Raw genomic sequence first — 16,299 nt, 5'->3', positions numbered from 1 at the left:
TATTTTGTTTGAATTTTCTTGTCTTCAATGAACTTTATTTTATTTTAATTAGGTGCATCTAAAAAAATTAATTAAAAAAAAAAAAGTTTACTAAAAGAAAAGAAAAATCAATCTACAAACCAGTTTTTGAAAAATCAAATCAGACATAGTTATTCGGGATATAAAATTTTGTATGTGAAGAAGTCCCGAGGCCACCAAAACGAGAGCAAATACATGTGCCTCAACAAACATGAATTGAATCAACAGGTAGACGAAATCACTCCTCTTTCTATTCCTTTCTGATATATAACAGCAGCTGCATAATAATCTCAACATTTCTTGAGGCACAGAGATGCTCAAACTGGAAGCTAGAAGTTTTCCCACCCCTGTTAATTATAGCAAGATTGGCTGTATAAATAGGTAAACTAATCTTTGAGTTTTCATTTTTCTGTTTTTTTTTTTTTTGTTTGTTTGTTTTTTTTTTTGGGGAAAAGAAAAGAACTTCATTGATAAAAGGAGCTTGAGTACATCAAAGCTCAGTGCATTAAATCATCAAACATCTAAGAGCCACTACAAAATACCAGAAAACAACTTAAAAGAAAAGCAATAAATAAACCAGCCACCTAAACAAGAGCGATCATCCATTGTCAAATGGGAAAAATACGTAGAGCTCCAACCGATGGAATTCTGGAAGAGGCTGCGAAACAAGCCAGCAAAAAGGCGTGAACAATGCTTGTAAATGCATTGTATTTTTCAGACACAAAATGAGCTAGCAACCGTTGGAATGTGTGAAGCTGTAATGTTTTCAGAGATCCACAAGACTAAGTTGAATTCATGGGTGATTGTTGTTGGCTAACATAATTCCAGATGTCCAAGCCCGAGTTGAATTGAAGTTGATCATATTTTTCATGTGCTAACAAAGAAGAATACTTTGCCATTATGCGTAGAAATGCCCTGCATCCAAAGTGCTTTAATCTGATATCAGTAAAAAGGGAAAGCTCACCACAACATGCCGTCACTGGTGTCCTGTGCTTTACATTTGCAAACTTCAACTGATTCCTGTATTGGTTTAAGAATCAGTACAGATATCAAAGCTTCCCACTTCAACAAAGAACAAAATATTCATTTCTTGTTTGAATTCAGCTTCATCCCATAAAGACAAACAAACAAACAAACAGTCAAGACGAGTGCCACATAAAGAGACAAACTTAGCGAATAGTTTGGACGAGTTCCTTATCAAATCTTGTACTTGAATGAATATGTGTCATCAATGAAACTGAACCCATGATGACCTAAGAATGATGTTTATTTTGGGTTTTCCTGTCAGTGATCTTCCCTGAAAAAAGGTTGCAAGTGAAGCTTGCAACTAGGTTCATCCCAGTCCAACTCATCCCACCACTTTTTGTTTGCCTTAATATGGTTGAGGGAGGATGGAAGGTAGTTGATGGAGAATGGAAGCCTCCTTAAGTTCCCACAATCCCATATATCAATAGTTTCTAGTGACTCACAAATAAACACCCTTCTAGAGATGCATTTCAACTCTGGTAAAGTAGAAAGATACAAGCGACGAAGCCTTGGAAGTGTTACTGCTGGAGAGGTATTGCTATTGACTCCACTGCTACTCTCTTCTCCAACTATCTCCTCAATCAAATGGGAATTCCATACTTCGAATTCTTGAAGGTTTGGGAGCTGTTGCAAAAGCTCGACCGAGAATAGGATTTTCAGGTTATTGCAATTGTAAATATGCAAGGTTTTCAACCTTACTGGGGCACAAGCTACCACATTTCCAAGGCAAATAGCTTTTAAGTTGGACAGTTTCCGGAGGACCAATCTCTCTAGACTTGGAAAAGGGTTCACATCTGCCAATGTGATGAACTCCAAACCATTGCAACTTGACACATAACATTCTTTCAGATCACTCAAGTTGGAAATGAGTGACAGTTTTGATAGAACATCAATATCGTGGCAACCCTGAATGGCCAATTGCTGAGTGTTTTTGGGGAGCTCAATGAAACAGTTATCGCCAATGATGTGACAACCTTGAATTTCCACACTAAAAGTTTCCTTGGAAATAGGTGCAAAGCTTGACAGAATCCCTACACCAATGTGGTAGCTTTTCAGGACTTTCCAATGCTTAGATCTCACATAGCAAATGAAGCTAGGAAGGTTCACAAAGGAAAGTCCAACATTGGTTAATTGTGGGGAGCTTGTGATTTCTATAAAATCTGCCCCTTCACCCATTTCTTGTAATTTTTGTGACCATCTCCACTTGCTTTTGAACATTGATAGGTTTTCAAGACGAGACAGCTTGGGGATTACTCCACCAGGGAACATGTTTAATTCTTCAGTGTAAGAGAGATCAAGACGCCTTAGATTTACCAAGCCTTCCATATCACTGGGTAATTTTTCCAAAAGGGTGTATGACAGATCCAAGACCCTCAACTCCTTAAGCATTGATATTGAAGGTAGCTCCTTTAACTCACTGAAGCGTAATAAGAGGGCATGAAGACACTGTAAGTTTGAAAGTGACTCTGGTAGTGACTCAATAAGAGTACCGGATAGGTCTAGAACTGTAAGGCTACACATGTCCGAAAAGAATGAAATAGGGATGCACTTAGAAAGAGGATTCTTTTGCAGAAGCAAGGTAGATAAATTCGGGCAATTGGGATGACTTGGAAGAACGTTAATATTGTTCTCCATTAGTGAGATCCTGTCAACATTTTGCATCCATTCACTTGGAAAGGTCTTCAATCCCATACCAGCTTTGATCGTGAACCGAGGACTCTCCCTCGTGATCTTGATTGCCAAATCCCTCACCAAATCATGCATTTTTACCCACCCTGTTCCAACACTCTCTAGCAAGCAAGCATCTATGAGCTCATTAAGCACCGCATATCCCTTGTTGATTTCAATTTCCCTATTTCCAACCTCATCAATCAATCCTTCTGCCATCCAATACTCTATAAGCTCCTCAATATCAATCTTGTAATCCTCAGCATACAATGCACAATATAAGAAACAAGCTTTGGTTTTGTCACTCTTTAACTGATCATAACTAAATTTCAAACGTGCAAAGACACCTTCTTCCATTCCTTCTATTTCTCCCCTTGAGCTTTCCAACTCGTCTAATGCGTTTTTCCAGATTCTTAAATTGTCAATTTTCCTCATTGCACGTCCTACAGTAATGATTGCTAGCGGCAAACGTCCACACTTTTCTGATACTGGCTTTGCAATCGATTCTAATTCAGGAGAAAGAATTACGTCAGCCCCTGCTTTATCAATAAACAAATCCCATGATTCCTCCTTCGACAAGAGCTTGACCTTTATTTCCTTCTGAGTCTCCATGCCACGACAAACTTCCATGAGTCGAGTAATAACTACTAACTTACAACCATTCTCTCTATTTGGCTGTGGGATGCCCACCTCTTCTAAAGAAAATCTGTACCACAAATCATCTAAGATAAGAATGAATTTTCTCCTCCTCTGCAAATGTTCAAGCAATATGGCAGATTTCTTAATCACATTTTCATCATCGGAGAGGTCCAAATCTATTGCATTAGCAATGTCTTTTTGCAATTTCTCCAAGTTGAAAGTTTTTGATACAGTCACCCAAATGACACATTCAAAAATCTGAGCTTCATTGAGTAGATTATTTATATGCATCATGATGGTTGTCTTTCCGACACCCCCCATCCCATGGACCCCTAACTTGCTTATATTGACATCTACCAAACATTTCCAAATCACATGCAAAATCTTCTCAGTTGTTCTGCCGGTTAACTTTGTTGTTGGTAGTATTCTTCCATTATCTGGCAACATGTCAACAAACACCCCATTTGGAAATGCTCCCTTCACTTGAAGCTCAGTCACATATGGAGTTTTACTTGCAAGAAGTTTGCCCAATTTGTAACGTGAATAATAATTGGGGGAACACCCTCTCATGCACCTGGCATTTTCATTGATTTCAGTTTCAATACCACTCACTTCATTTTTAAACTTTTCCACATTTTTAAGCCATATCTCCACCTCAATTTTTACCTTCTTCTGGAGCACCAATGCTCTATTGATCTCCATGTTGATATCATTTTCTTGAGCAATTAGTTCTTCCATTTTGCAGTGCAACATCTCAAGATTCTGTTCAAAACTCCACAAATAGTAGAACTGCCTTGAGAGGGACACCCGTAAGAAACGAACAACCCCTATGCTATTACCAACCATATCCATGGTCACTGCATTGAGGTTATAGGTAAAGAAGAATGTTAAAATGATAATTAAGTATTAGTAAAGAAATGAGGAACAATATTACTATGATAATTTAAGTATTAGTCAAGCAATGAGGAACAAACCCTACAAGAAAACAAGATAGGAATAGAAAATGGCAGACACATGTACACACAAAGAAAATTAAAAGAAGAAGAAAACAATCTAAGAAAAATTGAAAAGATGTGGTATGACTACTTTCCAAGTTTTAGTTGCTACTAGTGAACAATAGAACCTAGAATTACAGTCATCTATTTAAGAGGTGCAACAGGCATATGCTTTGGAGGTGAGTTCTCAGAGTCATGATCATCTAGTTTCCCCATATGCATATTCATTTCTGCATTGAATAACAAATTATCCTACTTATTTATTTATTTATTATTTTTTCAGAGAATGTTTGAAGCACTTGTGATAGGCACACTACACACCTTGGCCCACATAAGGCATGGATGCACCACCTTATACTACATTCTCGGTAGGGGTGTAATTGGTTTGGTTAAGTCGAGAATTAATGAAAACTGACCATCGGATTGAAATAGTTCGTTTTTCATTTGCAGGACCCAAATAAACTAAAAACCACAAAGAAAATGTTTGCAATTGGGTCAGTTTGGTTTCATCGGTTTGGGCCTTCACAAATTGGGTCAATTTTATTAAAAAATAAAAAAAGAAAATGAAAAATGAAAAAAGAAAAAAGAAAAAAGAAAAAGAAAAAAAAAAACATTGGCCCTAAGTCTTCAACAAAATAACAATCTACTATAAGTCTGGGGGAATTCTGTTTACACCAAAACAATGTTTAATTGAGCCCAATTTTTTAGTACACCCTATTAAATTATTTAGGATTACAATTTATTCTCAGAACACTCTATTTTTTTCCCAAATTACCCTTTTGAGGTACAACCAAATAAAACAAATTAAAAAATTCAAATTACTTTTGAAAAATCTTTCTTTTGTTCACGTGGATATAGGGAACACAACCAGGGAACCTGGCATTGGCGAAGGTGGCACCGATGAAAGAGAACAGCGAAGGAGAAGGAGAGGGTGAAACTCCGTGTTTGGAGTTTGGACTTCCAGAACCGAACAAATTCACTTTGTTCAGACTTTGTTCGGCTATACACTACTGAACAAAGTGAATTTGTTCGATTCAGAAAGTCCGAACAATAATGACAAAAAAGGGGCTGAATATTCACTTTTATGTAAAAAAACACATAAATCAATAATTGTACTTTGATATTTATGTGAATACTTACATCCTCTTTGATGGGCTGCTTCAAAAAACTATTTTGATTAGTACTTTCATCTATTATTTGATTTTGTTCAAATTTTCTTCTATTTGCAAATAACAATATAATAAAAAACAATGATGTGGATGACAATGGTAAGTTTTGGTGGGATAGATTGGAGTTTTGGAGTGAGTAAGAAGAAGAGAAAACAAGTGAAACTTGGGGAAAAAGATGAAGAGACTTGAATAGGAAGAATACGTATAATTGATTAGGGTGTACCATGAGAAAAAAATAATATTTTATTTAAAGGTTTAATATGTGTTGTTCTTATTAGTAAATTCACATTAGGGTATAATAGGAATTAAAATTTTAAATTTGAATTGGGCATACTGAAATAATTTTTAGGTTCAAATAGAATGGCCCAAAAGTCTGTAACAAAATAAAAATCCAATCCCAAAAGTCTTTAAAGACTTTACTGGAAAAAATAAATGAATAAATTATTCAGAAGATCTTGCCTCTTTTAATTGCAGAAATCAATTCCCTTTCTTCTATTGTTAAATGAAAAACAAGAAGTTATGAGACAAAACCTAAAATACACTAATACCAACAAAGATTCTAGCAAGTGTTAGAAAAACAAAAAACAAAGATCTTGGTAGCATCTTTTATTATACATATACACTACACAAAACAAAAAATGACATCATTCAGTTGGTTTCAGTCCAAATCGGTTTTCATGTTTTAAAAAACCGGTACCAAATTGAAAATAGAATTTTAAAAAATAAAAAAATGGTTCAAACTGAACTCCATAAAACCGACCAAAACTAGTCAATTTAGGCTGGTTTGGTCAGTCCAATTGGTTTCTTTATGTATTGTTTACACCCCTAATTCCTAGTAACAAAAATTATGCTTAGCAAAGTTTAGGACATGTCACTCATAAAAAGCCAACAAAAAGTTAAGAATAATATATGACATTTAAATATTTTTCTTTGTATTTTCAAATACGTAAACAATTCAGTTAATATAACAATGAATAAAATATGAACACGCCATCATATATGTATGTATTATGTACAATACAACACACCACTTCAGGGATTGCCTTAGCTTTCATAAAGCTCGACATTTATCACATAGTTTTTTTAAGTTATTTACATTTTGCATGAAGGTCCATGAAGCCTAAACTTCTATTGTTGTAGTGCTTGAAGGTCATAGAAGGCAGACTAATTGAACTTTGTTAGTTTATTATTGTATCATGTTAGTGTTAGTTTATTATTGTATAGTGTTAGTTTATTATTGTATACAGGTTAGTGTATATCAGTGCTATTAGAATATGATAGTTTATTATTAGTGTTAGTCATAATGAATGTTCCCATTTGCTTTCTTCTTTCGGTGCTAATTGGTGGCACCCTATGTAGCTTTTCCTCTCTATAAAAGAGAGTGTAAATCTCCTTGTAATATATACAATAACTGAATAATTCAGTGGCTCTTTCTCTCTCTCTCAATCCTCTATCACTCTCTCAAATTATTGTTTCATGGTATCAGAGCCCAGTGTTACATTTCTGGCAATTTTCGATTTTGGTGTTTAGTCCCGTACACAGTGGCATACATCAAATCGCTGGGAATTTTCTCACGATTCCAACGGCACCTAGCCCGTTCTCAGAACACTCTCCACGCGCCCACACGCGCCGCCTTTACCTTCTGCGCGTCACCAGCTCCGCCACCACTCTCACACGCGCCCGCACGCGCCATCTGTTGCTACTCACCTCCGCCACGCGCCTCCACGCGCCCACACAACCGCGGCTGACGTCAGCCCTGCCACTCCCGTACGCCGCGCCTGCTATTGTGCGCCTTTCGTGCGCCGCTTCACTACATTGCACCCGTGTGCGCCAAAACGGCTATTGTGCGCCGCGCCTGCGCCTGTTCGCTACCGTGCGCCGCCGCCTTCCTGCTAACGTGCTCCTCCCTGCACTCTGCTAACGTGCGCCGCTGACATCATCACTGACATCATCTCTGTCCAGCAGCCTTTTCTGGCTATTTTCGACCTTCCGGACTCACTGGTACACTCTGTTTTACCAAATTTTGCTCCTACAGGTCTCTTCCTGTTGCTTTAATCCTACTTAACTAGTATTATGGATCGTCTTGATACCTCCCATCCCATTTCCGTTATTCTGAATGGTTCAAACTATGTTCTGCGGGCCCAAGCCATGTCTTCCTTTCTTAAAGGCAAGAAGCTTTGGCGAATTGTCACCGGGGATGTGACTAAACCAGTCAAAGACAGTGCCACTACTGAAACTCCTGTTCATACTGCTACATATGAAGACCGACTTGAGGAATGGGACAGTAAGAATTACCAAATCATTACCTGGTTTCGTAATACCTCTGTTACCTCTATCAGTCTTCAATTTGGCCGCTTTCAGCTTGACTCTGTAACTACTCCTGCGAAAGACATCTGGGATTTTTTGAAAGAACGATACCAGACTACTGGTCTTGCCCATCAATATCAACTTCAGAACCAACTTCACCGCATGCGCCAAGAATCCACTCAGTCCATTAATGACTTCCTTTCTCAAATATACTCTGTTTGGGATCAGCTTGCTCTTTCAGAACCAACCTGGCATGACCCCGAAGATGCAGTTTTATTTACTAACCATCGCAACCAGCAAAGGTTGGTGCAATTTCTCATGGCTCTTACCCCCTCTTTTGAGCCCGTACGTGCCTCTCTACTTCATCGCCATCCCTTGCCCACTCTTGAACAAGCCATTTCTGAGTTGCTATCAGAGGAGACTCGTCTAGGTACTCTTCAAACTCATCATGTGGACTCTGTTCTTGCCACTCCTCCGTCCCGGCCATCATTTACCCAGCGGACAACTGCTTGCCTCTATTGTCAGAATCGGGGCCTTCCTTCAACCCATCTCCTGGTCAATTGCCCTGTCAGATCCTGCCGCTACTGCAACAAACTTGGTCCTGATCATCTGCAATAGGATTGTTTTCGCAATCCATCCCGCTCATCCTCCAATAGCCACTCCTCTCGCGGTGGCTCTTCCCGGGGAAGTTTTCATCGTTCCGGCAACCAGTCTCATCACACTGCTACTTCTGCTTCCGGGAATCAGTCTTATCACACTGCTGCTGCTGCTTCCGGGAATCAGTCTCATCACACTGACACGGCCCCCTCTGCAGGGTTCTCTGAGTCACCTGCTCCATCTACCCCTCACTTTTCTCCAACGGATGTAGAGGCCATGCTCAAACAACTTCTCTCCTCATCTGGTACACCTCCTCCTACTGCTTTGTCTGTAATCCCAGGTAACTCCTCTTGGTATTTTGACTCTGCCTGTTGTAATCATATGACCTCCAGTTCTACTATCTTTTCTTCCGTATCTTCATCTCCTCATATTCCCTCAATACATACTGCTGATGGTTCCCTCATGTCTGTTCGTCATGTTGGTACTGTTTCCACCTCTTCTTTATCTCTACCTCACGTTTATCATATCCCTGCTCTTACCTTAAACCTTATTTCCATTGGTCAATTATGTGAACTTGGTCTAACTGTCACCTTTTCTGCTACTGATTGTTTGGTACAGGACCCTCAGACGGGGCAGACTATTGGGATCGGCCGTAAGCGTGGACGTCTCTATGAACTCATTCACCTTCATGTTCCTGCCTCTCCTCAGATTGCTGCTCCTGCATCTACTTCCTTATTATCTCCCTTTCATCTTTGGCATTGTCGCTTAGGGCATATTTCTGTTACTCGTTTAAGGTCTTTGGTTTCTAGTGGACAGTTGGGTCATGTAATTCCCGATAATTTCGATTGTATACCCTGTCAACTTGCCAAACAACCTGCTTTATCATTTAATAAGAGTACTTCTGTTTCTCTTGCCCCTTTTGATCTTATACATTCGGATATTTGGGGGCCCTCCCCTACTACTACTATGGGGGGATCCCGCTATTTTGTTGTTTTTATTGATGATTTTTCCCGGTTTACTTGGCTTTTTCTCATGAAAAATAGGTCTGAACTTAAACACATTTATTATCGATTTGCACAAATGGTTCACACCCAATTCTCCAAAACCATCAAAATTTTTCGCTCTGACAATGCTATGGAATATCGGGATTCAGATTTCCTTTCCTTTCTTCAGCATCATGGTACACTGCCTCATCGTTCCTGTGCTGGCACGTCCCAGCAAAATGGCCGCGCTGAACAGAAACATAGGCATATTCTTGACACTACTCGCGCTCTCCTTCTCTCTTCTTCCTGTCCTGAAAACTTTTGGGGAGAAGCTGCCCTCACTGCTGTTTACACTATCAACTGTGCTCCTACCCCTGTCATCCATAATAAAACTCCCTTTGAACGTCTGCATGGCACTCCCCCTCCTTACGCCAATCTCCGGGTTTTTGGCTCTGCTTGTTTTGTTCTACTTCAATCCCATGAACACACCAAGCTTGAACCTCGCTCTCGTCTTTGTTGCTTTCTTGGGTATGGCATTGAACATAAAGGCTTTCGCTGTTGGGATCCTCTCTCTAAATGTCTTCGTATCTCCCGCCATGTCGTTTTCTGGGAACACCAAATGTTTTCCTCGCTATCCTCCTTTCACTTACCCGAACTTTCCACTACTGCACTGTTTACTAATCCTTCCATCGATCTTTTCTCTGCTGATTTTGATACAGGTTCCTCCTCCATCGAGACGCCCTTGCTCACCCCTGATCCTGTCCAGCCTGCTCTACCTGAAGGTCTACCTCTTGTTGCCACACCTCCTTCTCCACCGACTCTTCCTCCCACCGATCCTCCTACGGGTCGACCACGCCGGGTAACTCAACCTCCTATCCATCTTCGTGATTATATTGTTGGATCTGCTGCCTTCTCTACTTATGAACCTACCTCCTATCGTGAGGCTTGTACTAATCCTCTTTGGCAGCAAGCTATGACTGATGAACTCCATGCCTTGGACAAAGCTCATACTTGGGATCTTGTTGATCTTCCTCCTGGCAAGACTGCGATTGGCTGCAAATGGGTTTACAAAATCAAAACACATTCTGATGGCTCTATTGAACGCTACAAAGCTCGTCTTGTTGCCAAGGGTTTCAACCAAGAATATGGCATTGATTATGAGGAGACATTCTCTCCTGTTGCTCGGCTTACCTCTGTTCGCAGTTTACTTGCTGTTGCTACTGCTCGCCACTGGGGGCTCTTTCAGATGGATGTCAAAAATGCTTTTCTCAATGGTCATCTTCTTGAAGAGGTCTACATGCAACCTCCACCTGGGTCCACTTTTCAACCTCATCAGGTTTGCAAACTACAGCGTGCTCTTTATGGTCTCAAGCAAGCGCCTCGTGCTTGGTTTGCTAAGTTCAGTTCTACCATTCATGACTTCGGATTCACCTCTAGCTCCTATGACTCTGCTCTTTTTATACGGACTACTTCTCATGGTACTACTCTTCTTCTTCTGTATGTGGATGATATGATTATCACTGGTGATGATAAAGCTGGTATTCTCCACCTCAAACAATTTCTCCACCAACAGTTTGAGATGAAGGACCTTGGTACTTTTAACTACTTCTTAGGCCTTGAAGTCTCTCATGATTCTACTGGTTCCTATTTGTCCCAGGCCAAATATGCATCCGATCTTCTGGCTCGAGCTGGTCTTACTGATTGCAAAACTGCCTCTACTCCGGTTGATCCTCAGATTCGTCTCACTCCTCTCGATGGGACTCTTCTCTCTGATGCTACTCTTTATCGCCAGCTCGTCGGCAGTCTTGTCTATCTCACAGTCACTCGTCCTGACATTGCCTATGCTGTTCACATTGTCAGTCAGTACATGTCGGCTCCTCGCACTCCCCACTATACTGCTCTACTCCGTATCCTTCGCTACCTCAAAGGCACTATGTTCCATGGTCTTCACTTCTCGGCTTCTTCCTCTCTTGACCTACGTGCCTTTTCCGATGCTGATTGGGCTGGGGATCCTACGGATCGACGCTCCACCACGGGATTCTGTTTCTTCTTAGGGGATTCTCTTCTTGCTTGGCGTAGCAAAAAACAATCCCTCACTGCCCGCTCTAGCACCGAAGCTGAATACCGAGCTCTTGCTGATACTACTCAGGAACTTCTCTGGCTTCGCTGGCTCCTTGCTGATATGGGTGTTTCTTCATCTGCTCCTACCCCTCTCTACTGTGACAATCAGAGTGCCATTCAGATTGCTCACAATGATGTTTTTCATGATCGCACCAAACATATTGAGATTGATTGTCATTTTATTCACCAGCATGTCACCTGTGGAACTGTTCATCTTCTTCCTATTGCCTCAGTCGATCAACCCGCTGATATCTTCACTAAAGCTCATCCTCCTGGCCGCTTTCATGATCTTGTTTCCAAACTCAACTTGGTTGATGCTTTCCCTCCTTGAGTTTGCGGGGGGATGTTAGTTTATTATTGTATCATGTTAGTGTTAGTTTATTATTGTATAGTGTTAGTTTATTATTGTATACAGGTTAGTGTATATCAGTGCTATTAGAATATGATAGTTTATTATTAGTGTTAGTCATAATGAATGTTCCCATTTGCTTTCTTCTTTCGGTGCTAATTGGTGGCACCCTATGTAGCTTTTCCTCTCTATAAAAGAGAGTGTAAATCTCCTTGTAATATATACAATAACTGAATAATTCAGTGGCTCTTTCTCTCTCTCTCTCAATCCTCTATCACTCTCTCAAATTATTGTTTCAAACTTCATCATTCATTTGATGTCCTTGGCATTTATGTTTCTTTTTTTTTCTCCCTCGATGTATTATCAAGATAATTGACTAGCATTAAGTACTATGATATAAGAGAGATTTGAAATGGTTGAAAATCTCTGTTGTTTTTCAATAACTATGGAACTTCTTTATTATTCTCTAGCAATTTGATATGTTAGATTGTGAATTGTTGCAAATACCGAACTCAAGATCTTATTCAATCTAACTAAAAATACTTATAAAGAAGTTTGATTCTATGCTCATTCTGGTACATTGAACATGGTATGCCACAAGCTCTAAAATACAGTATGTTAGGATTGACTTATATAGATTACATTATAAGAATTGAAGGTACTTCTAGAATAATTTTATTTAAACATTTAGGAATCCAATTAATCATATAGCAACACATTTCTACGATCATTATGACCCAAGTTGCTTGCAAGGATTTACAAGTGCTGTTTATATGTTCAAAGGATCAAATAGCAGATATTATGACCAAAGGCCTCTGCTCTATGCGGTTTTCCTTTTTGTGTGACAAGCTGAAGCTTATTCCTAGAAAACCTTCAGCTTAAGGGGGACATATTGCATAATGTGATGCTTTATCCTTCCATTGTATACTTTGAATTTTAAATTACTTTGTATAACAGATTGATAGGAACTTATTCTGATATTACAAATTGTAACTAGCACATATATAACATAGTCACTCCTTCATGTGGTTCTGTGCATGAGATTACCAAATCAGCTTTTATTCTTTAAGTTGTTCTACGGCCTAAATTCAACAAACTGCGTGACACCACTCGAGCAATTATGGAGCAGTCATCAATGATGTTTTGCACCTTATAGAATCTATCTTTCTGAGCAGAGATGTTGTGAATTAGTATCCTGCGCTTAAGCAGTCAGTCCATCGTCATAGGATCTGTCTGTCAAAGCTGAAATTCTGTGAGCTTGTATTCACAGCTCAAGTTCCTTCACTTGAGCGGTTACCCTAAACCTATCTTTCCTATTTTGACTTCTTTACCTGATTGGACCTGTTTGAGACTATTCTCTTAGTACTAACAAAATCTCTCTGCCTTCAATGCTCTTTTTTTATGTCGCCTTAACTCATTTTCTTGACTTGACGGACGCAAAAGGGGGATTTTTTGGTGATGAAGGCCAAAGAACACGGATGTAGTAAGTTGTTAACATTAGGCGTCTATGATCTGTGAATGGAAAAGAAATTTGGTTTTGTAACTTTCTCTTTAAAGTGCACGTAATACTTATCTACTGGAGCAACTATTAGAATTCAGCATCAAAGGTGCCAACTAGCTTCTTTAGTGAAGTCCTTTAGTGTGATACTAGAGACTAAAATCAAATCGCTCAACCCCAGTTGTGTATCCTATCACCCTTAGACCCAAGAAAAAAAAAAAGGGAATAATTCAACATTTGTCCTCTATTCAATGCTGCAAATCTCTTTAACTACCAAGGGACGTAATGACTATTTTCTAATGAAGATGAAAAGTAATGGTCTCAATAACAGCAAAACAAATTCAAGACATTCTAGATAAGGAAATTCTGATTTGCAATGAGGTGATTAAAATATTTCTTTTCAATTGGAAGGCTTAACAGAGCATTTTGACTTCCAGGCAAAAATTTTAAAAGTTGTGTTTAGATGTTATCAATATTGAGTTGAGCTTACACAGTGAAGGCAAGTCAACAAAATCACAAAGCAATTGAGAAGTAACCAACATAGGCCCCAAAGATCTCATCCTTAGCTTCAAAGAATTCTCTATATAGCTATTAGTATATTAACCTAATTAATGGAGTCGTGAAGGATTAAGCCAGAAATTAACAAGTTTTCTAAGGGGTACATTAATATTAGGAAGTCTAAGATAAAGTGAACATTTCATAATACATTTTGGAGTTGGTGATTTTTAAAAAAGAAAATTTTCACTTTTGAATCTATTTATAACTTCAAGGTTTTGTTAATAAAAAATATATGTTCATGTGTTCCCGGGCAATCCCATTTTATCGAATTAGCAATTTAACTTGTCCAATATCCGTACCCTACAGAGTACATTCTCTCAGCATCGGTTGGATTCAAGTCTCCGCAAGCATCTAAACACTTGCTCGTTACAGTTCAACAAGCATTACCAATGATTTAGTCAAATAAAGTTATAACTTATGGCATTCTTTTGAATGATTTATAGAGAAACAATGAAATGTCCTCAGAATTCACAAATCATATATGAGATTGAACATCCCATCTTAGTATGTTGATATCAAATCAATATAGTTTAAAGACAAGTCATGATGACAACATTTGTCAATTATTGTGGTCATTTGTAATCAAGACAAAGTAAAAATTCACCCCGTAATCAAACTTTCAAAACCATGATTCACACTATTGAAAGCAACATATAACAAAAATGATACACCATAACAACACTACAAGTTAGTATTAACATGAGAGCTCATTGTAAACTGTAAAAGAGATTAGCAATTACCAAAAGTAGTGGGTAAGAGAAATCTATCTTTGGGTTTCTTATCTATGCTTTAGCAAAGTCAATATGTGCAGAAAGAAAATTGTAGAAAAATTTGAAGTTTGAATCGATAATCCTCTATCATTAGTTGATTCTTTCTAAGACAAGTTTTTGGTTTCATTGAATTAAACTCAGCAGTTTTAAGAAACAAGAACCATAGAAAGCATCAAAGCCTTATAGCATGTATTATTTTAGGATCTTTCAGCATGTTTTAATGGAAACCAAACAGAGTTTAAATTATGGTTGACTCTCACACATACATAGAAACACATATAGACACTAGCAAACATGTGAATGAAAGATGAAAAATAGATATTTGGCACAGAATTATAAAGCTTAATTACCTAATAATCTTGGAATGACAAATGGATCTGCAATTCTGAGGAAGGTTGACTGAAACAGAGATGAGTTGAGAAAATTGGAAGATGAAATTTGATGCTCTACAACTACACGTCAAACTACAACTACACGTCAACGTGCATCATCAATTTTAAAACTAATCTGACTTCTTTTGTCTTTAATTGTAACATATCAACAACCCTTTTTTCAAATATCTATATACTATAAGGGGAAATTCTACTATCTTGAAAGGGTGTATCACATGTACTCTGCTTATGCCAATTTTTTTCTTTCATTATGATATTATTTTAGTTATATTTATAAATTTTTTTATTATGTCTCATGTGGTATTTGGTTATATATATATATATATATATATTTAGTTATAACTCAAAAAATATAAAATTATATTTTTTTTTCTTAGTTATAACTAGTAGGTGACTGTGTGATACATGGGAATTTATTTTTTAATTGGAAGACTGATTTTGAGTCATTATACTTCATGTATAGAAACTTTTAACAATTGAAAGTTAATTACAAATAAATTTACTAATGGCTAATGAAATTTTTTGTCATTGTGTGTGTGATCCTATGTAAAAGGCTCATAAAAATAATTTCTTTCAAAGTTATAAAAATAAAAAAATAAAAAATTGTATTCTCGACTAGAAATCAAATCTTTATTTGTGTTAATCAAATTTACCAAAAATCATGAATTCTACTTGTATCAAAATATTTTTTTCTGAAAAAATAAAATAAAAACAAGGGAAAATTTTATAATATGCAAATTATGACTTGGTTATAACTCATGGTATATTATTTTGGTTATTAATCATAACAAGTCTTTACTAATTTTTTATGTTTTTTGTTATATCAAAAATGGTGCATCGGTCTTTAATTATGCTTCAAGTAGTATTTGATTATGATGATTATAACGACTTGGGTTAGACCCGACCCTTTCATGTTCTTGGATCTGGGATCCGATATTCGTTGTTGTTATTGTTGTCTATACTCCTTCTTGTCTTCTTGTTGTTGAGTTTGGAGTTGTTGGTTGTGTTGTGAACATGTTGGTAGTTCTCTTTCCAAGGAAAATCATGTCTGTATTCTTCAGGTTCGCTCAAGCGGTCTTTCCTGCGCTCAAGCGGTCTTCTGCAGTTTGCAAAACTTTTGGAAGTGTTTTGGTCGCTCTAACGGTCTTCTGCAGTTTGCAAAACTTTTGGAAGTGTTTTGGTCACTCTAGCAGTATCACTTATTCGTGT

General features: G+C 38.0%; 1 protein-coding gene across 1 annotated transcript; it reads right to left on the bottom strand.

Moving 5' to 3' along the window:
- Positions 1-485: 485 nt before the first annotated feature.
- LOC114297527 (disease resistance protein At4g27190) lies at positions 486-15,290 on the bottom strand. Its single transcript, XM_028241959.2, has 2 exons — positions 15,049-15,290; positions 486-4,208 (listed from the first exon to the last, which is right to left on the bottom strand). Exon 2 carries the CDS (start codon positions 4,201-4,203, stop codon positions 1,303-1,305), a length of 2,901 nt encoding a protein of 966 aa, XP_028097760.2. The 5' UTR covers positions 4,204-4,208; positions 15,049-15,290; the 3' UTR covers positions 486-1,302.
- Between the last annotated feature and the right edge of the window lie 1,009 nt (positions 15,291-16,299).

Source organism: Camellia sinensis, chromosome 9 (genome assembly GCF_055761805.1).
Source record: "Camellia sinensis isolate YWXY chromosome 9, ASM5576180v1, whole genome shotgun sequence".
Taxonomy (NCBI): domain Eukaryota; kingdom Viridiplantae; phylum Streptophyta; class Magnoliopsida; order Ericales; family Theaceae; genus Camellia; species Camellia sinensis.
This window is presented reverse-complemented; position numbering and strand designations above follow the sequence as displayed.

What these genes read in the sequence shown, in the direction of transcription:
- LOC114297527 (XM_028241959.2), bottom strand. Translation starts at nt 4,203, where the DNA reads ATGGATATGGTTGGTAATAGCATAGGGGTTGTTCGTTTCTTACGGGTG.